The sequence below is a fragment of the Panulirus ornatus genome, chromosome 47, assembly GCF_036320965.1.
Source record: "Panulirus ornatus isolate Po-2019 chromosome 47, ASM3632096v1, whole genome shotgun sequence".
Classification (NCBI taxonomy): domain Eukaryota; kingdom Metazoa; phylum Arthropoda; class Malacostraca; order Decapoda; family Palinuridae; genus Panulirus; species Panulirus ornatus.
In genome coordinates, this window is record NC_092270.1 from 254,338 (window position 1) to 279,857 (window position 25,520).

Below are 25,520 nucleotides of genomic sequence, written 5' to 3' on the forward strand. Positions count from 1 at the left end.
TTTCTACCCATCTCTCTCCTGAAAACTCCTTATAACTCTCATCTCTTCTTTGACGGTTCTTAATTCTACCTCTTGATTCAATGAACACACTTGGTATTACTACAACATCCACTCTTTCTTGGAAACCCCACATTACAGGACCAGTTAAGTCTGCCTCAAAAAACTGGGTGTCCTGTTTTAGATGTTGAAGCTTCTTTTCTTCTGAACAGTTACACTGTTTAAACAAAGGATTGGTTTGTCCTTGTATGGAGTACTGCTCTCACATCTGGGGTGGTTCTAGCTCTGTATCCTTACTTGACACAGTTGAAATGAAAGCTGTCTGACTTGTAAACTGTCCCAGGCTAACTTCTAAACTTGATGCTCTTGCCATACGCCAAAATGTTGGTTCACTTTCCATCTTCTATTGGTATTACTTTGGTTTTTGCTCCTGAAAGCTGGCTGCTTGTGTGCCCCCACCATTACATAGACCAGGCAATACTCAGCAAGCTGTTGCAACACACAGTTACTGTGTGGTCATTGGCAACTCAAGGATGGGCCACTTTGATAACTGCTTCTTTCCCTACATGTCGAAGCTTTGGAACTCTCTATCTTCTCATGTCTTTCCCAATAACTATGACCAGGCACATTTCAAATGACAGGTCTTTCACTTCCTCCAAAACTTGTAAATACTTTCCCTTGTCTCTTCACTTTCCCTTTCATTATTCTCTCTATATTTCAATTACGGCCTGGCTTTGATGTGGAGTTTTGTCCGTAACTGGAACCTTCAACATGAAAAAGAGAAATATCTAATTTCAAATTATCTAAGCTTCATTAATGGGCTGCATCCTCATGAACAATTATCATAGTGGACAGAATGTATTCAGGTTATAATAACACATATGCTAACCAGTTTTGAGCACTGAATGGAAGAGACTCACAGGCCCCTATTTTCCTTCAATTTACTGGAAAGAACAACAATACCACATGGAAATTGTGGCAGTTCTTTGAATCTTCCAGAAAAAGTAGAAGACAGTAATGCTTACGAATAAAATATTTCCATCCAATCTGAAGATTACCGGCCAAAGGTTTCATCAATTTCCGACATAATAAGAGCAACATAACACAAAGAATAGTAATATATTTCAGAGGCTGTTTAGGTTACAGGAGGACTTAATGAATGAGGCTTGAAACATGTACTTAATCGATGTTCAAGAGGGTTTTCTCCCTAAAACTTTCTTCAGTTTCAGAGCTCTGCTACTTCTGTTTTGTTGTAGCATGTGTATATGCATGTCACTACATTACAAAAATGCCTCTTAATTTCCAGTATGTGGTTCTCCATAATTTGAAGAGCATAAGTAAAGATTTAACCAAAACTGAAAAGTTGCTTTTTATTCTGCTGCAAGTGATACAAATGAAACTCATATAAATCATGTTATTCAAGTCTTTAGAAAATCTTTCCTCAGTATTTACTTAAGACAGGATTTGATTATAAGGAATGTAATGTAACTTTGTTATCTATGTTCATGAATTGTGTTCAGCTACCCTACTTTCAGGTACAACAAGCAAACCTATTCCTGTGATTTAAATTTGGTTCCATGTCTGAAAATTCCTCAAGGATGATTAAAAACCTCTTGTCAAATCTAATATTCATGAGGTCTTTCCATCATTTTGTTTATATCATGGCTACTTCTCATGAGAGAAACTTTGATGAGGTTCACCTTCTATGAAGTAAGCCACACAGCTCACAGGTGGAAGATGTCACTCACATACATGGCTGATGCCAAGCCTCATGTCTATCTCCAGTTTGAATGAATAACCCCTGTACAAGCTAATGATTGTATACAGATAATAATAAAAACATTTACAAACCTTATCAGTTCAACATTCATCATAAAATGCTAATTTCTGTATCATGATAAATGAAACACCAGTTTCTTGTTGAAGTGCAATGAAGGCTTACAGAAAACATACAGCACCAAAACTTGAATGATAGTCCACTTCGTAAGAAGCCAAACCCAGCCACCTATTGACCCAGAACCATCACCAAACAACATTGCATGTGGCCTTTTCATGAGCTCAAGTTAACAATAATGCCATAAAACCCAAGAGGCCATCACAATTTTTAGCCCATACATAACATTTTACATCTAATGAAGATAAACCAGTAGTACAGAGCAATGATTTGGCAGATCATCCTTGCAACAAGTGATGGGACTTGTGTACTTGGGGAAGATCACATTTATTATTGCTCAAAGTAATCTATGGAGTAAGTTTTTCTTTTTAGCATACTTTATAACAGTCTGTTATTGGGAGAGAAAGAGTTTGAATTTTTCATCTATAGCACAGCTGATTCAAAGCTTGGTGAAAGAGAAGACTGTTGCACTAAAATGACATCTTTCTATTAACTTTCAAAATTTTTTGTAATTTCTCAAATGGGTCTGTCTATCAAGGTATCCCTTTGATACCCTCAACTAACAGCCACTTGGTGCCTTTATGTAAGCACTGATGTCTCTCCAAGGATAAAAGCTGCTTTTGATCTTTGACAGACCATAAAATACCCCACAGATACTTAAACCTACAGGAATTTCAAATCTGATGATGCTCCAAAGTCTACCATGATCTTGAAAACCATGCAGAACATCAAACCAATTTATAACTGTTACTGCATTATCCTAAGTTCCTGCTACACTTGAACCTCTTAAATGGTAGATTCCTTGAATCAGATTATTCAATTATTCTGAATTATGGTGTAAACTAAACATTCATTTATCATTTTTCATCTTTTTATCATTCTTAACTGCCATCTCCCGCGTTAGTGAGGGAGCGCAAGGAAACAGAAGAGGAATGGCCCAAACCACCCACATACACATGTATATACATAAAGGCCCACATACACACACATACAGACGTATAAATTTCAACGGATACAAAGTCATATACAAAGTCATACACATGTATATACATTACATATCCATACTTGCTGCCTTCATCCATTCCCGTTGCCACCCCTCCACCCACGAAATAGCATCCCCTCCCCTCCAGCAAGGAAGCACCAGAAACAGACAAAAAAAGGCCACATTCATTCACACTCAGCCTCTAGCTGTCATGTGTAATACACCAAATCCACAGCTCCCTTTCCACATCCAGGCCCCACAAAACTTTCCATGGTTTACCCCAGACGTTTCACATGCCCTGGTTCAATCCACTGACAGTACGTCAACCCCAGTATACCACATCGTTCCAATTCGCTCTATTCCTTACATGCCTTTCACCCTCCTGTATGTTCCGGCCCTGATCGCTCAAAATCTTTTCACTCCATCCTTCCACCTCCACTCTGGTCTCCCACTTCTCCTTCTTCCCTCCACCTCTGACACATATATCCTCCTTGTCAATCTTTCCTCACTCATTCTCTCCATGTGTCCAAACCATTTCAACACACCCTCTTCTGCTCTCTCAACCACACTCTTATTACCAGACATCTCTCTTACCCTTTCATCACTTACTCGATCAAACCACTTCATGAAACATATCGTCCTCAAACATTTCAATTCCAACAAATCCACCCTCCTCTGCACAACCCTATCTTTTGCCCATGCCTCACAACCATATAATATTGTTGGAACCACTATTCCTTCAAACACCCAATTTTCCTCTCTGAGATAACGTTCTTGCCTTCCACATATTCTTCATTGCCCCCAGAATCTTCACTCTCTCCCCCACCCTGTGACTCACTTCTGCTTCCATGGTTCCATCCACTGCCAGACATCTAAAACATTTCACTTCCTCCAGTTTTTTCCATTCAAACCTGCCTCCCAATTAACTTGTCCCTCAACGCTACTGACCCTAATAACCTTGCTCTTATTCACATATACTCTCAACTTTCTTCTTTCACACACTTTACCAAACTCAGTCACCAGCTTCTGCAGTTGCTCAGCTGAATCAGTTGTTGTTTGCTGATGTATCATCAGCGAACAACAACTGACTCACTTCTCAAGCCCTCTCATCCACAACAGACTGCATACTTGCCCCTCTCTCTAAAACTCTTGCATTCACCTCCCTAACCATCCCATCTATAAACAAATTAAACAACCATGGAGACATCATGCACCCCTGCCACAAACTAACATTCACTGGGAACCAATCACTTTCCTCTCTTCCTACTCACACACATGCCTTACATCCTTGATAAAAACTTTTCATTGCTTCTAGCAACTTACCTGCCACACCATATACTCTTAATACCTTCCCCAAAGCATCTCTATCAACCCTATCATATACCTTCTCCAGATCCATAAATGCTACGTACAGATCCATCTATTTTTCTAAGTATTTCTCACATACATTCTTCAAAGCAAACACCTGATCCACATTCTCTACCACTTCTGAAACCATACTGCTCCTCTCCAATCTGATGCTCTGTACATGCCTTTACCCTCTCAATCAATACCTTCCCATATAATTTCCTAGGAATACTCAGCAACTTATGCCTCTGTAATTTGAACACTCATCTTTATCTCCTTTGCCTTTGTACAATGGCACTATGCATGCATTCTGCCAATCCTCAGGCATTTCACCATGAGCCATATGTACACTTAATATCCTTACCAACCAATCAACAACACAGTCACCTCTTTTTTTCTTTTATAAATTCCACTGCAAAACCATCCAAACCCACCGATTTACTGGCTTTCATCTTCCGCAAAGCTTTCAATACCTCTTCTCTGTTCACCAAACCATTCTCCCTGACCCTCTCACTTTGCACACCACCTCAACCGAAACACCCTAAAGTTGCCACTCTATCATCAAACACACTTAACAAACCAAAAAATTCACCCCACCTCCTTCTCACTTCATCACTACTTGTAATTACCTCCCCATCTGTCCCCTTCACTGATGTCCCCATTTGTCCTATTGTCTTATACACTTTATTTACCTCCTTCCATAACCTCTTTTTATTCTCCCTAAAATCTAATGATACTCTCTCATTCCAACTCTCATTTGCCCTCTTTTTCACCTCTTGCACCTTTCTCTAGAACTCATGCTGCTTTCTTTTATACATCTCCCAGTCATTCGCGCTACTTCCCTGCAAAAATCATCCAAACGCCTCTCTCTTCTCTTTCACTAACAATCTTACTTCTTCATCCCACCATTCACTACCCTTTCTAATCTGCCCACCTCCCACCTTTCTCATGCCACATGCATCTTTTGTGCAAGCCGTCATTGCTTCCCTAAATACATCCCATTCCTCCCCCACTCCCCCTTACATCATTTGCTCTCACCTTTTGCCATTCTGCACTCAATCTCTCCTGATACTTCCTCACACAAGTCTCCTTTCCAAGCTACTCTCACCACTCTCTTCTCCCCAACATTCTCTCTTCTTTTCTGAAAACCTTTATAAATCTTCACCTTCACCACGATAAGATAGTGATCAGACATCCCTCCAACTGCCCCTCTCAGCACATTAACATCCAAGTCTCTCTTTTACACACCTATCAATTAACATGTAATCCAATAATGCCCTCTGGCTATCTCTCCTACTCACATATATATACTTATGTATATCTTTCTTTTCAAACAAGGTATTCTCAATCACCAGTCCTTTTTTCAGCACACAAATCCACAAGCTCTTCACCATTTCCAACACTGAACACCCTATGTACACCAATTGTACCCTCAACTGCCACATTACTCACCTCTGCATTCAAATTACCCATCATTTTAACCCTGTCTCGTGCATAAAACTGCTAACTCACACACTCAGCTGCTCCCAAAACACTTGCCTCTCATGATCTTCTCATGATCAGGTGTATAGGCACCAATAATCACCCATCCCTCTCCATCCACTTTCAGTTTTACCCATATCATTCTAGAGTTTACTTAAACTCTATCACATGTTCCCACAACTCCTCCTCCAGTAGCAGTGCTACTCCTTCCTTTGCTCTCGTCCTCTCACCAACCTGTGACTTTACTCCCAAGACATTTCCAAACCACTCTTGCCCTTTACCCTCGAGCTTCATTTCACTCAGAGCCAAAACATCCAGGTTCTTTTCCTCAAACATACTACCTATCTCTCCTTTTTTTCATCTTGGTTACATCCACACACATTCAGAAACCCCAATCTGAGCCTTCCAGAAGGATGAGCATTTTTATGCCATACAATTCTAAGAAAACGGTTTCCAAAGGATATTTACTAAAATGCAAAAACTTTTTTTACAATTACTACCGACATACAAAGTTTACTGTTGTAAAGATGGATAACCCCATCAATATCCAGCAAACCTCACAGTATTCTAAACCATGTTCCAGAAAACCTCTCCACATTTCAACCCTGGTAAAGTCGATAAAAATTACTGGCATTACTGATACCACAATCATGGGGTTCCAAATATGATTCATGAGCATACCTTTCAGTAAAATCATGAGCATATCTTTCAGTGATATTGGTAGTGTTGAAGCTTCTCAGAGCAATTGAATTATGAGAATGATCTGTTAGAGTTCAAGCTATTACAAAGTATTTCAGTCACTGAATGCACTAACTCCAGGAGGAATATAATTCCATACGAAAGATAGTAAATTCCACTGCAATACCATCCAAACCCGCTGCCTTGCTGGCTTTCATCTTCCGTAAAACTTTCACTACTACTTCTCTGTTTACCAAACCATTCTCCCTGACCCTCTCACTTTGCACACCACCTTGACCAAAACACCCTAGATCTGCCACTGTTGACTGGTTGGTGAGGTTATTCAATGTATTTATGGCTCATGGTGAAGTGCCTGAGGATTGGCATAATGCATGCGTAATGCCATTGTACAAAGGCAAAGGGGATAAAGGTGAATGTTCAAATTACAGAGGTATAAGTCTGTTGAGTATTCCTGGGAAATTATATGGGAAGGCATTGATTGAGAGGATGAAGGAATGTATAGAGCATCAGATTGGGGAAGGGCAGTGTGGTTTCAGAAGTGGTAGAGGATGTGTGGATCAGGTGATTGCTTTGAATAATATATGTGAGAAATACTTAGAAAAACAAATGAGTTTGTATGTAGCATTTATGGATCTAGAGAAGGCATATGATAGACTTGATAGGGTACTCTGTGGAAGGCATTCAGAGTACATGGTGTGGACGGCAAGTTGCTAGAAGCAGTGAAAAATTTTTATCAAGGATGTAAGGCATGTGTACGAGTAGGAAGAGAAGAAAGTGATTGGTTCCCAGTGAGTGTCGGTTTGCGGCAGGGGTGCGTGATGTCTCCATGGTTGTTTAATTTGTTTATGGATGGGGTTGTTAGGGAGGTGAATGCAAGAGTTTTGGAGAGGGGGGGAAGTATGCACTCTGTTGTGGATGAGAGGGCTTGGGAAGTGAGTCAGTTGTTGTTCGCTGATAATACACGCTGGTGGCTGATTCAGGTGAGAAACTGCAGAGACTGATTTTGGTAAAGTATGTGAAAGAAGAAAGCTGAGAGTAAATGTGAATAAGAGCAAGTTTATCAGTACTGTAGGGGTGAGAGACAAGTCAATTGGGAGGTAAGTTTGAATGAAGAATAACTGGAGAAAGTGAAGTGTTTTAGGTATCTGGGAGTGGATTTGGCAGCAGATGGAATTATGTGCTTATATGTTGAAATGTATAGGTATGTATATGTGCGTGTGTGGACATGTATGTATATACACGTGTATGTGGGTGGGTTGGGCCATTCTTTCGTCTGTTTCCTTGCACTACCTCGCTAACATGGGAGACAGCGACAAATTATGATAAATATAAATAATAAAGGAAAGATAGTTTCAGAATTCTCATGTATTCAATATTCAACAAATGGCCTTGATAGTGGTTAGATATCATACTCCAGAGAAAGAAGTACTAACATTTGGGTTCAGCAGTGTAAAATTTAAAGGTAAACAATAACCATAGTGTGCATTCAGCATTCTAATCATCATCTAGAATGGTATCACAGAGCATTACCTAGTTTTAAGGGCAATACCAATGAGCATGATCTCACCAACAAACACAACTTTGCCTGTTACTGTGTCCTGGGGTCTTGATAGACCAACTTTTACCCAAATCATCTGAGCTGAAGCAAAATTTGAAATCCATCAACTTACTGGTCGGTCTACTCTATATTTTGCTAAAGGTTGCTCATCATTAAAACAACTCCTAACTATTTAGTTTGTGTGATTTGTACATCTCTGATCATTAATTTGTCAGTTTTGGGTAGGTGACTTACCTAATCATATTAGAGCAGTGACTCGGTGTATGTTTGCAACATGTAAGAATGTCACCCCAGAGGAGACATGCAAACTATCCTACTGCTTAGTCTTGTTAACCTAAAGATGCTTTGGTGGCCATCTTCTTGGCTTTCGTTAAATACTTTTCAATATTCCTGTACTTATAAATATACAAATGGTAGTCAGCATCTGCAGTACACAAGCTTTCAACAATACTAAGATTTCACATTATTTTCATTGGAGTTTCTAAAGTCTTAGTTTCTTGTTTCTACAACTACTTTTTTTTAATGAATCATACTTCATATAAATATTTTTCTCCAAATGAAGCTGTTTATGCACTGAACACACTACTTATTCTTTCTTACCTGACACTGTTTTGATAATGACTGTTAGGGCTGCACGAGCATAAGGGTCTCGGTAAACCCCACGGTACACTCGGCCAAATGTACCTTCCTGCACCACCTCACCAACCTCTACCTGCAGGAGTAACCTCTTTTAGAAAACCATTACTTCAGCAGTTTCATGATGCTTACCTCAGTTTTTCAAGGAAAGCAGGGAAGGTCAGTGCACTGTTACATTTGATTCATACCTGCTGAGCCCCTTCTGCACCTGATGATGGAACTTCAGGATAGATCTGTTCTCCTACTGGACCAGCTCTTCTCAAATAAAGTTCCTTCTTTTCCATGTTAATTTTCTTTTTCATGCCATCAATACATGCAGTCTAAATTACCAATAAACTGTTCAGTTGTCACAGTTTTGGAGAGATTAATACTGGTTCCTTTGTTAGAACCTAACCCTAAGACAGAAACAGTTACTTGCAATGGAGTTGCATTCCTGGATGACCAATTCTGAGTCAAAATCTTTGTATGCTGTGAAGTTGAAATCCATGTTTTATGGGGGATTATGCTTGAACAAAAATTTTCTAATTCAACCTTTATGGATACTTATACCTGAAACTATGTAGCTTATCACTCACATGGAAGGTAATTTAGAAGATATTTGATGGAAACTTACATGAAAAAGGTGTCAATGTGGGATTGTGCTGAAGCTCAAGTGGGATAGGATGGAGTGAGGGTTACCATTGGTATAGGTAGGCGAATATGGCTTTGAAAATAGGCTTTAATACAATAAGCTAGACTACATCACCCTCTGAATTATATGACTCACCAACTGTTGTCATACCACACCACCCTCTAAATCATAGAGTTCAACAGTTGATGCCATATCACAAGTTATGCTGATGAGATTTAACGGAGCCTTCAGAAAAGGTGGTTATAAGGGCTTACAAGGTGCTGCTGGAGTGGAAAGAGAGTTTCTAGGAAGTAAAGGGAATCAACTAGGCTTGTCTATTTCAAATGAATTATTCTCTTAAGCAACTGCTGCTACATCACAGGTAATTCAAATGAAATTAATTGGATACTCAGCAAAAAAGGTGGTGACAAGGGCTTGAGATGCTGCTTGAGCGAGAGGGGGTGGAGTGATTTTTTTTTGTCTTGGTCATTACATGAATTTCCTGATTCAAAAATTTTTCATATATCACAGGTAAAGCAGACTTCACACAGCCCTTCATAACCAAAAACTTTTTAATGAAACACTAGTAAGGGCTTGCTTACATTAAAAGTCTTCCTCAGCAATCACTCCAAGTGGAAGCATCAAATGATCTTTGGTGGCCATTAACCCTAAGGCAGTCTTTTTCTTTCCTGCTAATGAGTGTCCTGGTTGGCATTCTTTTCCAAAATAAGCCAGTTGCATCCATGATAAGAAATATGTCAAAATGTGTAACAACGTTCCTGAATAATTCACTCTAATACACACATTACCTAGTAAACATAAGACTATAGTGGCCAGAGGCATAGTGTCTACTGCATGAGCTCATCCCGAGTGGGTGGGAAATTAACATTATTTTGCCAGTTGGTGGGATACAAATGAAACAGTATTTTACCCTGACATTATGAAAATATGTATGGATGAAGGCAGTAAGTACGGACAGTAAGTTTGGTAGAGTGTGTGAAAGAAGAAAGTTAAGAGTAAATGTGAATAAGAGCAAGGTAATTAGGTACAGTAGGGTTGAGGGTCTAGTCAATTGGGAGGTAAGTTTGAATGGAGAAAAACTGGAGGAAGTAAAGTGTTTTAGATATCTGGGAGTGGATCTGGCAGCGGATGGAACCATGGAAGCGGAAGTGAGTCATAGGGTGGGGGAGGGGGCGAAAATCCTGGGAGCCTTGAAGAATGAGTGGAAGTCGAGAACATTATCTCAGAAAGCAAAAATGGGTATGTTTGAAGGAATAGTGGTTCCAACAATGTTGTATGGTTGCGAGGCGTGGGCTATGGATAGAGTTGCGTGCAGGAGGATGGATGTGCTGGAAATGAGATGTTTGAGGACAATGTGTGGTGTGAGGTGGTTTGATCGAGTTAGTAACGTAAGGGTAAGAGAGATGTGTGGAAATAAAAAGAGCGTGGTTGAGAGAGCAGAAGAGGGTGTTTTGAAATGGTTTGGGCACATGAAGAGAATGAGTGAGGAAAGATTGACCAAGAGGATATATGTGTCAGAGGTGGAGGGAACGAGGAGAAGTGGGAGACCAAATTGGAGGTGGAAAGATGGAGTGAAAAAGATTTTGTGTGATCGGGGCCTGAACATGCAGGAGGGTGAAAGGAGGGCAAGGAATAGAGTGAATTGGATCAACGTGGTATACCGAGGTTGACGTGCTGTCAGTGGATTGAATCAGGGCATGTGAAGCGTCTGGGGTAAACCATGGAAACTTGTGTGGGGCCTGGATGTGGAAAGGGAGCTGTGGTTTCGGGCATTATTGCATGACAGCTAGAGACTGAGTGTGAACGAATGGGGCCTTTGTTGTCTTTTCCTAGTGCTACCTCGCACACATGAGGGGGGAGGGGGATGGTATTCCATGTGTGGCGAGGTGGCGATGGGAATGAATAAAGGCAGACAGTGTGAATTGTGTGCATAGGTATATATATATGTGTCTGTGTGTGTATATATATGTGTACAATGAGATGTATAGGTATGTATATTTGCGTGTGTGGACGTGTATGTATATACATTGTGTATGGGGGTGGGTTGGGCCATTTCTTTCGTCTGCTTCCTTGCGCTACCTCACAAACGCGGGAGACAGCGACAAAGCAGAATAATAATAATAATGTTGAAATGTATATGTATGTATATATGTGTGTGTGGGTGAGTATGTGGGTGAGCTGGGCCATTCCTTGTTTGTTTCCTTGCACTACCTCACTAATGCAGGAGACAGTGGTTATGTATGATAATCAAATAAATAGATAAAAAAAAAAATTAAAATACTGCGACATATCTTACTAAAAGAAGATCATATCATAAACACTTCTAATCTAATCTTAAGAGTGATAGACTTATGTCCCATACTTACTATCTTAAAGATTCCTCCCATACATAATGAAATCCTTGCATTACTTTATATGTAGTAAATAGTAGGGTAGCAATGAATATAATCAAATGAATTCTGCTCATTGATGAGATATTTTATTTTTTATCTTATCTACTTTGCTCTCGCTGTCTCCCGCGTTAGTGAGGTAGCGCAAGGAAACAGACGAAAGAAAGGCCCAACCCACCCACATACACATGTATATACATACACGTCCACAAACAGCACATATGCATACCTATACATCTCAATGTATACATATATATACACACACAGACATATACATATATACCCATGTAAATAATTCATACTGTCTGCCTTTATTCATTCCCATTGCCACACATGGAATAATGACACCCTCCCCCTCATGTGTGTGAGGTAGCGCTAGGAAAAGACAACAAAGGCCCCATTCGTTCACACTCAGTCTCTAGCTGTCATGTAATAATGCACCAAAACCACAGCTCCCTTTCCACATCCAGGCCCCACACAACTTTCCATGGTTTACCCCAGATGCTTCACATGCCCTGCTTCAATCCATTGACAGTATGTCGACCCCGGTATATCACATCATTCCAATTCACTCTATTCTTTGCACGCATTTCACCCTCCTGCATGTTCAGGCCCCGATCACACAAAATCTTTTTCATTCCATCTTTCCACCTCCAATTTGGTCTCCCACTTCTCCTCGTTCCCTCCACCTCCGACACATATATCCTCTTGGTCAATCTTTCCTCACTCATTCTCTCCATGTGCCCAAACCATTTCAAAACACCCTCTTCTGCTCTCTCAACCACACTCTTTTTATTACCACACATCTCTCTTACCCTATTCTTACTTACTCGATCAAACCACCTCACACCACATATTGTCCTCAAACATCTCATTTCCAGCACATCCACCCTCCTCTGCACAACTCTATCCATAGCCCACGCCTCACAACCATACAACATTGTTGGAACCACTATTCCTTCAAACATACCCATTTTTGCTTTCCAAGATAATGTTTTCGACTTCCACACATTCTTCAAGGCTCCCAGAATTTTTGCCCCCTTCCCAACCCTATGATTCCCTTCCGCTTGTATGGTTCCATCCGCTGCCAAATCCACTCCCAGATATCTAAAGCACTTCACTTCTTCCAGTTTTTGTCCATTCAAACTTACCTCCCAACTTACTTGACCCTCAACCCAACTGTACCTAATAACCTTACTCTTATTCACATTTACTCTCAACTTTCATCTTTCACACACTTTACCAAACTCAGTCACTAGCTTCTGCAGTTTCTCACATGAATCAGCCACCAGCGCTGTATCATCAGCGAACAACAACTGACTCACTTCCCAAGCTCTCTCATCCACAACAGACCGCATACTTGCCCCTCTTTCCAAAACTCTTGCATTCACCACCCTAACAACCCCATCCATAAACAAATTAAACAACCATGGAGACATCAGACACCCCTGCTGCAAACCTACATTCACTGAGAACCAATCACTTTCCTCTCTTCCTACACGCACACATGCCTTACAGCCTCGATAAAGACTTTTCACTGCTTCTAACAACTTGCCTCCCACACCATATATTCTTAATATCTTCCACAGAGCATCTCTATCAACCCTATCTTATGCTTTCTCCAGATCCATAAATGCTGCATACAAATCCATTTGCTTTTCTAAGTATTTCTCACATACATTCTTCAAAGCAAACACCTGATCCACACATCCTCTACCACTTCTGAAACCACACTGCTCTTCCCCAATCTGATGCTCTGTACATGCCTTCACCCTCTCAATCAATACCCTCCCATATAATTTACCAGGAATACTCAGCAAACTTATACCTCTGTAATTTGAGCACTCACTCTTATCCCCTTTGCCTTTGTACAATGGCACTATGCAAGCATTCTGCCAATCCTCAGGCACCTCACCATGAGTCATACATACATTAAATAACCTTACCAACCAGTCAACAATACAGTCACCCCTTTTTTAATAAATTCCACTGCAATACCATCCAATCCCGCTGCCTTGCCAGCTTTCATCTTCTACAAAGCTTTTACTACCTCTTCTCTGTTTACCAAATCATTTCCCCTAACCCTCTCACTTTGCACACCACCTCGACCAAAACACCCTATATCTGCCACTCTATCATCAAACACATTCAACAAACCTTCAAAATACTCACTCCACCTCCTTCTCACATCACCACTACTTGTTTTCACCTCCCAATTAGCCCCCTTCACTGAAGTTCCCATTTGTTCCCTTGTCTTACACACTTTATTTACCTCCTTCCAAAACATCTTTTTATTCTCCCTAAAATTTAATGATACTCTCTCATCCCAACTCTCATTTGCCCTCTTTTTCACCTCTTGCACCTTTCTCTTGACCTCCTGCCTCTTTCTTTTATACATCTCCCACTCATTTGCATTATTTCCCTGCAAAAATCGTCCAAATGCCTCTCTCTTCTCTTTCACTAATAATCTTACTTCTTCATCCCACCACTCACTACTATTTCTAACTTGCCCACCTCCCACACTTCTCATGCCACAAGCATCTTTTGATGAGATATAACTATAATAATATCACAGTGAGCTATTGGAACAGAACGTGCATAAGTACACAAATACCTTGAAATATGCCTAAATTTCATTTTCAAAAATGAAGATAGTATAAAGGTAAACACCTTTTTTCAAATCTAATGCTAGTCGAAACATAGGTATTTTAAGTTAACAGGATGTGCCCTATTTTCAAAGTTCTGCAAATGTGAAATGATGCAAATTGAGGCATAGGTGTACCTATGTACTTTGATGGTTTTCTATGCCACCATTAAGAAATCTGTCCTTTAACTAGTTGACACTATATATTCTAAACTTCTTATAGATTAAGTGAGAGTGATTCTACAGGCACATTACAAAACACTGATCCTGTCTAACTGTTCTGCCAATTCTCAGGCACCTCACCATAATCCATACATTCACTGAAAATCCTAAACAACCAATCAACAACACAGTCATCCCCCTTCTTAAAAAATTCAGCTGCAGTACCATTCACTTGAGCTGCTTTGCCATGTTTCATCTTACACAAATCTCTCATCAAGAAGGCCAATCCTCCTATGCCATCTCATTCACTCCCTGCTATCATGTACCCCTCTGGACAGAGCAGGTAAGATCTTATCTATTCAGTCATGGTTATTTCCAAAACTTCAGCAATATCAGGTATATTTTCCCATAGACAATTCTTAAAATCTAGCTCTTTATCATTTACTCCTAATACACATGCATCTGTATAAATTTCTGTTGGTTAGACATTATCATCACCAAACATTCCTGACCTCCCTGAGGTGTTTGTGGGGGTTACTATCCTTTGCCTTATCTGAGGTCTTCCAGCAATTTCAGCCTTCAGACTGTATTATTTGCTTTACTATCTTTCTTCCCTCAGTTTATCACACTTAATGGACACCCCATTGAATTCTACCTTATTTTCTCCTTTCTCAGCCTTCTTAAATGCTTCCTGGCTAGATGAGTACGAGTGAGTTGTAACCATAATCAGTGAACCTCTCCCATCTTAATTTTGACCAATGATTCTTCTTTCATTTACCACAGAAATTGCATTTGACAATTATATAACCTTCAAAAGTGTGTTCATGAGCATTCCTTCTTTCTCTCCAATTTCTTCTTTACCTGGTATATAATCATTTTCTTGGTAAAAACATAATCAATGATTTGCATCTTTAAACCTCTGGTTTATCAGTCTTGAATTGATGACATCTACATTCCTGACTCTCTCTCTAAAACCTTCCCTTTTAGCTAACAACCTCTGATTCTACATGCTCTGCTCTTTTCTATGCCTTTCATCAACAAAGCCATACACTCCTTAATGACTCTATCACTCTCAATGCAAATTGCTCATTCTAGTGCATTGCTTAATTTCCTATGTATCTCTGTTTTTATTGTCTTCAAGTATCTGTCCCACTAAATCAATCTTCATGCTTTGAGTCTGTTGATCTGCCTCTAAAAATGATCCTACTTTACCTTCCTTTACCATCCCACTCAACATTTTGAAGAGATTCTATACATGTTACATTCATCTGCTCTACCTAAACAGCCTCTAGGATATCTAGAAAAGACCCATGCGACATTTTTCAAGCTCACATTAGTATGTCTGAATTCTCTTAACTACTCTGAATCACTCTTTCCACGCCAGCAATGCACTCTTTATTGCTTGAAGAATCTGAAAATAAAAAAATTGTAAAGTTTTGGTTTATCAAAGTTGCCAACACTGACATTCAATTTGAAACCTGACATCTTGCACTCCCAATTTCTATTAAATGCCTAATAACTGATCTTGAAGATATGGCACTGAGGGGCACTTCTCTCTCTGTCAACTGTGTTGCATGGGAAGGGAGTTTTACACTCATGGGACCCCATCCATTTCTACCATCATACAACTTTTTTGACTTCTATATGCAGTCCAAATTTACTATATCCTAATGTAGTTTATTTCATCCATCCACAATTCATTCTATAAAAAAAATTCTTTACTCCTTTTTTAATATGTTTCTTGTTGGTTTTCTATCCCTGCTACATCTTTCTAAAAATGATTCAAGCTACATCACTCTGGTTTAAAAACATAAATGGTCATGATCAGTTTATCCCTCACTCTTCTTTCTTTCATGGTGAACACATCTTAGGCCTCCACCCTTTCCCTACAACTCAGCTTCCTGAAATCTGAAACCATCTTTGTTGTCCTCTTCTGGAATTTCTCTATCAAATATTTGTGCTTCTTGAGGTGTGATGACCTAACATGAGAGGCATATTCCACCTCTGGCCTTATGCAGAATATGAACAGCTTGCTGAATATATCCATAACTATGAACCTGCATGCAGTTCTAATACTAGCAGGCAGGCAGTTGATATCCATAACTATACTCCTTGATAGGGACTCTGGCAAAAGGTTAGGGGTGATGCAAACTCTCAAGTCTCTCTCACACACAGATTCCTGCAGCATATTTCCTGTTAGACGATATTCATACTGAGGTCTTCTTTGTTGTGATCCATCATATTACTTTACATTTGCTCAGAGTGAACTTCACCATCAACCTACATACCAACTTCAGAGTCTAAGTCCCCTTATAAGCTAATGCTTTTCAATCCCCTTTTGCCTTTGGATCATATTTAGGTGGTAGGTGTGTGTGTGTGTGTGTGTGTGTGTTATGCTCCTATTCAAGTTATTCCTGCCAACATATTTTCTGAGATCAAACAGTGAATACAAAGAGCACAGATCATGACTCCAATATGTCATCATACATGTCACATAAATCAGTAACTTTACAAGGCTACTGTATACTGTTACACATTTCATCTGGTGCACTACAACCTGTAAATACTTGATTTGAATTACTATACAATTCCTGCATAACATGCAATATAGTCAAATGGACAGTTCTGACCACAATATAGACTGAATGGCAATATTTCATTTTTTTATGAAACAGGCCATTCCTCAAAGTTGATTATACATCTCTTATGCTTTGCTGATTTCCATTTATCTTACAAGAAAAACTTTAACAATCTTTTCTAGAATGCCAACCAAAATTAAAGGATAGGTGTACAAACAAAAAATAAACAACTTTATATGACTGACAATGGCAACCTGACCTTCCATCTGTCTATCGCCAACCGTCGCACCCTTTCACTTGGGTCCATCTGCCGAGGGTCTCGCCAAGATGCCTGCAAATTGAGGAATCTAATGAATAAGTGGCATCTGATATTTTGTTAGGGTATATCTAAAGAGTACTTTAAATACCTCACTCAAAAGTTAGCTAAAAAAATTGTTATCATAATGTGATTTACTCTCATTGTAGAAATTAGTTATATACAGCCAAGTGAGCCATCTATATTATGGTACAAGTAAAATCATGTCACAATAACCCCTCCCTCCAGTAAAAAAGTAAACTGTAATGATGCAGCTTAATCTAAGGAAAATGAATAAGCAGCCAAATACACAGATATTTAGAGGAAACATACTGTAAAGGTAAACTGAGAAGAAATCTATACCTCAAAAGTAAAAATGAAAAGACAAATTACTGGCATGTAAAATAATTAGAGTTTCAGCAAAGAAAAGGAAATGATTTTTCAAAGAGCAGAATACCAAGAATGCTTTCACACTTTACCAGTCTATATTGACTCATCCCCATCCCCCAACAGACAATGACCTGATGAGCATTAAACAACTGTCCTCCCAACCCAGTCTTATATCAACCACAAGAGACACTTGACATTACACAAAACAGAAAAAATCAGGTTACCCATTTCATAGCTGGCCGACAAAGACAGCCATTCATAAAGGCTTCACTTCGAAACCCCCAAATTCTGCAATGGCTCTCCCAAGTTAGCAGTTCTCTTTTTCAAACCTCTTCATCCTCTCCTTATATGACCTCTCAACACCTCCTACAGACCACACTGCGAAAGTCCTCTCATATACAGACAACCACACAATTATATCACAACCCTGTACCACTAATTGAGCATCAACAAAAATGCATCATCTCACACTTAGAACACTGGTTCACTCAAAACAGAATGTCTGCATCCCAATTGAAATTCACCATCACTCGCTTAACCCTGAACAGACAGATATCCAATCTGTACCCTACGATAACCTTAATTGGACACCTGCTTCCACATCAAAGAATGCCACCAATATACTAGGCATTTCATATGACAAACACATGGCACTTTGCCCCATACCACAAAGGCCATACACAAACTAAATGCCCTCAGAACACTTACCACACAAGCTAGGACAAGAAAAAAAAGCATCTTAGCATTCCTTATAAGGACATCATCTGCTCCACCTTATATTATGCCTCACCTGCCTGGTCATTCACTTTGTCAAAAGCCCACTACAACATTGTAAAACAAACAAAACTTTGCTCTCAGAAAAAAAAATGGATGCCATGCAATCACATTTTCTTGATACTTGCATAACAAAACAAGAAACCTACAATACAAATTCACTTCAATATGCTTAGCACCCACTTTTCTGAAACAGCCCTAAACCCCTGCTAACCAAATCACTTCATAACAAATCAATAATGCCAAAGTACAAACAATAAGTTCATCCCTGTTTACACTTGGGCAATCCATACTCAAAGCTCACCCCCTTCCCAACAAACAAATTAGTAGCAAAACAGTACGAGCAACAAGCATTATACAACTGCCCTCACATTCCAGGGTCAAATTTCACCCACTCGTCTGAAATTATACTACTCAAGTATGTATGAGTAACACTTCCTTGCCTGCATTCTGGACACCAGTCATCTCTAAACACTATAGAAACAGGCTGACATATCACAGGACCTATCACTGAGAAGTCACTGAATACTTCTTCACTGTCCAGCTCTCACTTCACATAAATATAAGTCACACCTCTTGACCTGTGGTCCTGCCTGGTCGAAAAAGCCAACTTGAAATCCATTGAGGCATATCCACAGATGTAGTTCCTCGTTTATGAAACTAAAACAGGAAGCACAAAATAAGGGGTGATATGTGTGGAATACATAATGAGAATAATTACCCAAGGCAAAGCCAGCAGACAGAACAGCATGGCACTGACTGCTGCATTATACATGACAGTGTCCCTTGGAGTTACTCCTTACCTGTTTTTCCTTGCTATAGCTTGCTGGTTAAGTTGAAAAGGCAGTAAATGGACCAAAAACAAAACCTACCTAAGCAGATGTCTCCAATATTGCCAGCACTTAGTGATGAAGTTCTGACTTTTGAATGTTTTTTGAATTACCACCAATTTCCATTGTTTCATTTTGGTCCTTTACCAAATTTCTGACTTACGACTAAGGAAACCTCATTAAGATGAATGATGACAGCTGGTAATAGTTAGCTTTGCCTTTTTAATTTTACCTCCAGGATTTCCTCTCAGCATTTAAGAGTAACCCCAAGCACACAGTGTTCATGACAATGACAGTGGAAATAGTGTGTAGCACCTGGAGCCTCTCACCTGAGAGTGTAAGGAGGAGGCACAGCAAGATGCATGCGAATGCCTGGAGGCGGGAAGGGAGTGTGCTGGGGAGTACGGTTGAGAATACACCTGCGATAGAGGGGAGGAGGCATAATGCAGGGACTCGCCACCTCCACTCAGTGCACCAACCTGCAAGTTTCAACACTGTAATGTTTCCTTCAAGCTTCTTACTAATGTGCAATTACTGCTACACATGACATGCCTGCCTGGCAAGGGCATGATGTCTTGTGATGTGCCCTTTCCTTAATTATGCAGTAATATGGTAAGACCATGGTGCAGAAGCAGTGAAGCAGAGGTACAGACTGTCTATTGCAGGTTGTAAACACCTGCAATGGGGAATGTGCAAAAGGAGCTTCTGCTGGATATATACAAGTTTAACTAAATTTCCTTTTGCCAAAAAAGAGCGTCAAAAATACAAATTTATACAAAACTGAGAATAATACTAACCCTTAGAGGTATCTTCAAAATGATTACAAAACTAAAGATTATTTCCATCCTCTCACATATTCCTCACTATAATAAAACTCAGTTTCGTTGATAATAATCAAACTTTGGGAGAAAAGGTTCATCAGTTTGTAGCTATGGAATTGTGTACAAAGAAGTTTACAGACACAAATTCTAGGTAGTACTCCTCCATGCGATGTAAAATTATATTGAATACTTTGAAGTTATACACAAGAAATACTACATGTATCCATGATCTGAAATACTTAATGATCTGAAATACTTAACAGTCAACATTCTTTCAACACAATGTTCATATTTATATTCATTTAGTATACTTTGTCGCTGCCTTGGGCGTCAGTGAAGGAGCACAAGGAAACAGACGAAAGAATGGCCCATCCCACCCACATGCACATGTATGTACATACACGTCCACGCACGCACATATACATACCTATACATTTCAATGCATTAATATATTTATTTTTATTATACTTTGTCGCTGTCTCCCGCGTTAGTGAGGTAGCGCAAGGAAACAGACGAAAGAATGGCCCAACCCACCCATATACACATGTATATACATACCATCCACACACGCACATATACATACCTATACATTTCAACGTATACATATATATACATACACAGAGTTATACATGCATACACATGTACAAAATTCATACTTGCTGCCTTCACTCATCCCGTCACCACTCCGCCACACATGAAATGACAACACCCTCCCCCAGCATGCGAGCAAGGTAGCGCCAGGAAAGGATAACAAAGGCTACATTCGTTTACACTCAGTCTCTAGCTGTCATGTATAATGCACCGAAACCACAGCTCCCTTTCCACATCCACGCCCCACAAAACATTCCGTGGTTTACCCCAGACGCTTCACATGCCTAGGTTCAATCCATTGACAGCTCGTCGACCATCTCATTTCCAACACATCCACCCTCCTCCGAACAACCCTATCTATAGCCCACTTTTCGCAAAATCTAACATTGGTGGAACCACTATACCTTCAAACATACCCAATTTTGCTTTCCGAGATAATGTTCTCGCCTTCCACACATTTTTCAACGGTCCCAGAATTTTCGCCCCCTCCCCCACGCGGGGAGTGCTCATCCTCCTCGAAGGCTCAGATTGGGGTGTCTAGATGTGTGTGGATGTAACCAAGATGAGAAAAAAGGAGAGATAGGTAGTATGTTTGAGGAAAGGAACCTGGATGCTTTGGCTCTGAGTGAAACGAAGCTCAAGGGTAAAGGGCAAGAGTGGTTTGGGAATGTCTTGGGAGTAAAGTCAGGGGTTAGTGAGAGGACAAGAGCAAGGGAAGGAGTAGCACTACTGAAACAGGAGTGGAGGGAATATGTGATAGAGTGTAAGAAAGTAAACTCTAGACTGATATGGATAAAACTGAAATTGGGTGGAGAGAGATGGGTGATTATTGGTGCATATGCACCAGGGCATGAGAAGAAAGATCATGAATGAGAGGCAAGTGTTTTGGGAGCAGCTGAGTGATTGTGTTAGTAGCTTTGATGCACGAGACCGGGTTATAGTGATGGGTTATTTGAATGCAAAGGTGAGTAATGTGGTAGTTGAGGGAATAATTGGTGTACATGGGGTGTTCAGTGTTGTAAGTGGAAATGGTGAAGAGCTTGTAGATTCATGTGCTGAAAAAGGACAGGTGATTGGGAATACCTGGTTTAAAAAGCGAGATATACATAAGTATACGTATGTAAGTAGGAGAGATGGCCAGAGATCGTTATTGGAATACATGTTAATTGATAGACGCGCGAAAGAGAGACTTTTTGATGTTAATGTGCTGAGAGGTGCAACTGAAGGGATGTCTGATCAATATCTTGTGGAGGCGAAGGTGAAGATATGTAGAGGTTTTCAGAAAAGAAGAGTGAATGTTGGGGTGAAGAGAGTGGTGAGAGTAAGTGAGCTTGAGAAGGAGACTCGTGTGAGGAAGTACCAGGAGAGACTGAGTATAGAATGGAAAAAGGTGAAAATAAAGGACGTAAGGGGAGTGGGGGAGGAATGGGATGTATTCAGGGAAGCTGTGATGGCTTGCGCAAAAGATGCTTGTGGCATGAGAAGCGTGGGAGGTGGGCAGATTATAAAGGGTAGTGACTGGTGGGATGAAGAAATAAGATTATTAGTGAAAGAGAAGAGAGAGGTATTTGGATGATTTTTGAAGGGAAATAAAGCAAATGACTGGGAGATGTATAAAAGAAAGAGGCTTGAGGTCATGAGAAAGGTGCAAGAGGTGAAAAAGAGGGCAAATCAGAGTTTGGGTGAGAGAGTATCATTAAATCTTAGGGAGAATAAATGGATGTTTTGGAAGGAGGTAAATAAAGTGCGTAAGACAAGGGAACAAATGGGAAAATCAGTGAAAGGGTGGTGATAGCAAGTAGTGCTGATGTGAGGAGATGGAGTGAGTATTTTGAAGGTTTGTTGAATGCATATGGTGATAGAGTGGCAGAAATAGGGTGTTTTGGTCGGGGTGGTGCGCAAAGTGAGAGGGTTAGGGAGAATGATTTGGTAAACAGAGAAGAGGTACTAAAAGCTTTGCAGAAGATGAAAGCCAGCAAGGCAGTGGGTTTGGATGGTATTGCAGTGGAATTTATTAAAAAAAGGGGGTGACTGTATTGTTGACTGGTTGGTAAGGTTATTTAATGTATGTATGACTCATGGTGAGGTGCCTGAGGATTGGAGGAAAGTTTGCATAGTGCCATTGCACAAAGGCAAAGGGGATAAAAGTGAGTGCTCAAATCACAGAGGTATAAGGTTGTTGAGTATTCCTGGTAAATTATATGGGAGGGTATTGATTGAGAGGGTGAAGGCATGTACAGAGTATCAGATTGGGGACAAGCAGTGTGGTTTCAGAAGTGGTAGAGGATGTGTGGATCAGGTGTTTAATTTGAAGAATGTATGTGAGAAATACTTAGAAAAGCAAATGGATTTGTATGTAGTATTTATAGATTTGGAGAAGGCATATGATAGAGTTGACAGAACTGCTCTGTGGAAGGTATTAAATATATGGTGTGGGAGGCAATTTGTTAGAAGCAGTGAAAAGTTTTTATCGAGGATGTAAGGCATGTATACAAGTAGGAAGAGAGGAAAGTGATTGGTTCTCAGTGAATGTTGGTTTGGGGCAGGGGTGCGTGATGTCTCCATGGTTGTTTAATTTGTTTATGGCTGGAGTTGTTAGGGAGGTGAATGCAACAGTTTTGGAAAGAGGGGCAAGTTTGCAGTCTGTTGTGGATAAGAGAGCTTGGGAAGTTAGTTGTTGTTCGCTGATTATAAAGCGCTGGTGGCTGATTCGGGTGAGAAAATGCAGAAGCTGGTGACTGAGTTTGGTAAAGTGTGTGAAAGAAGAAAGCTGAGAGTAAATGTGAAAAAGAGCAAGGTTATTAGGGACAGTAGGGTTGAGGGACAAGTCAACTGGGAGGTAGGTTTGAGTGGAGAAGAACTGGAGGAAGTGAAGTGTTTTAGACATCTGGGAGTGGATTTGCCAGCGGATGGAACCATGGAAGCGGAAGTGAATCACAGGGTGGGGGAGGAGGTGAATGTTCTGGGCACGTTGAAAAATGCGTGGAAGTCGAGAACGTTGTCTTGGAAAGCAAAAACGGGTATGTTTGAAGGAACAGTGGTTCCTACAATGTTACATGGTTGCGAGGCGTGGGCTATGGATAGAGTTGTGCGGAGGAGGGTGGATGTGCTGGAAATGAGATGTTTGAGGACAATATGTGGTGTGGGTGGTTTGATCGAGTAAGTTATGAAAGGTTAAGAGAGATGTGTGGTAATAAAAAGAGTGTGGTTGAGAGAGCAGAAGAGGGTGTTTTGAAATGGTTTGGTCACATGGAGAGTATGTGTGAGGAAAGATTGACAAAGAGGATATATGTGTCAGAGGTGGAGGGTACGAGGAGAAGTGGGAGACCCAACTGGAGGTGGAAAGATGGAGTGAAAAAGATTTTGAGTGATCTGGGCCTGAATATGCAGGAGGGTGAAAGGTGTGCAAGGAATAGAGTGAATTGGAACGATGTGGTATACTGGGGTCGACGTGTTGTCAATGGATTGAACCAGGGCATGTGAGGCGTCTGGGTGTAATGACGGGAATGAATAAGGGCAGACAGTATGAATTATGCATGTGTATATACGTATATCTCGGTGTGTGTATATATATGTATACGTTGAGATGTATAGGTATGTATATGTACATGTGTGGACGTGTATCTATATATACATGTGTATGTGCGTGGGTATGGTCGTTCTTTCGTCTGTTTCCTTGCGCTACCTCACTAACGCGGGAGACAGCGACAAAGTATAATAAAATAGATATCCACAAAAACATTGCCTGTATAAGTTACTGAAAACCTGTGAAAGACATACATAAAATATGTATCTATGGGATGAAATCATGCCTTGAAAGATTTGTTAAATGTGTAATGTGATTAAATGCACATGAAATGCAATCCCATCTGGAAAACATACTCATACAGAGAGGAGCTTCAACTTATGATAGGGATATATTCCTGAACGACTTTCCTAAAGTTGAATTCATGTTAAGTCAAAATATTGGAGTCTATGTTATAACAGAGAGGTACCTTCCTGACTTACAAGTTTTCCTGTGCAACCCTTATAGATTGATCATACTGCACCTGGAGCATTTTCCAAACGTGTACAGTACACTACACCACACACCGTCATGATGTAATTTACATGATGTTTAATGAAAATCTCGTTGAAAAAATACTATGCTGAGAAATGGTGATGTGGGATATAGTTGCTGATGGAGTTGGATGGGATGGACTGAAATTTACTGAGAGGGAGAGGGAGGTGCACTTAATGTTCCCATCTAGTGTTCCTACCTACTACTACTTACCTAATGTTTCTACTTAATGTTCATGTCTAATATTCCTACCTACCTACCTACCTACTGCCAAAAGGCAGGGCTCATGCATTGCACTCACCATGAGAAATCTAGAATTATGAAGAATGAGATTTGTGAGTTAAGTGTTGTCTAGTGTTATGTATGACAAACAGATTGTATGTTTTTGGACAGAATGCCAGTAATCCACATGTGAGACAAAAAGAAAAGACAGCTTCTGGGTCACAGGAGCACTAATTGACAACCAATGAAGTGTTGGCTCACTAAGCAGCCATCCCTAACCCTTCCAATACCTGGGTGGGTAGTACAAGTGATGTACTTACCTGGTTGGTGGCTGCCAACCATATACTACCTAAAGATCCAGCAAAAGAGGTGGGAAGGTTGTAAAGGGTTTTTATAGAGATAGGTTGAAAGTTGATTTTAGTGACATTAAACTTAAACAGGTTGTATCTGCCCCACAGGGAAATCCTGTTCATGCCTGAGTTTATACAAGAAGTTGTGATGAAAGGAAATACAGATCAAGGAAGAAAGGTTGGACT

At 40.2% G+C, this 25,520-nt stretch overlaps 1 protein-coding gene across 5 annotated transcripts in view; it reads right to left on the minus strand.

Annotated features, from left to right (window-relative positions):
- Positions 1-25,520, minus strand: part of LOC139763402 (tyrosine-protein kinase Dnt-like) — a 487,587-nt gene that overhangs the window by 57,682 nt on the left and 404,385 nt on the right. For 4 of the 5 annotated variants that reach the window (XM_071689406.1, XM_071689407.1, XM_071689405.1 and 1 more), the window contains 3 exons: positions 19,620-19,769; positions 17,261-17,332; positions 8,560-8,671 (listed from right to left, as the gene is read on the minus strand). In XM_071689406.1, the coding sequence (XP_071545507.1) occupies positions 8,560-8,671; positions 17,261-17,332; positions 19,620-19,769 (334 nt within the window). The remainder of the gene's footprint in view (positions 1-8,559; positions 8,672-17,260; positions 17,333-19,619; positions 19,770-25,520) is intronic. The other variant, XM_071689410.1, reaches the window with a different exon arrangement.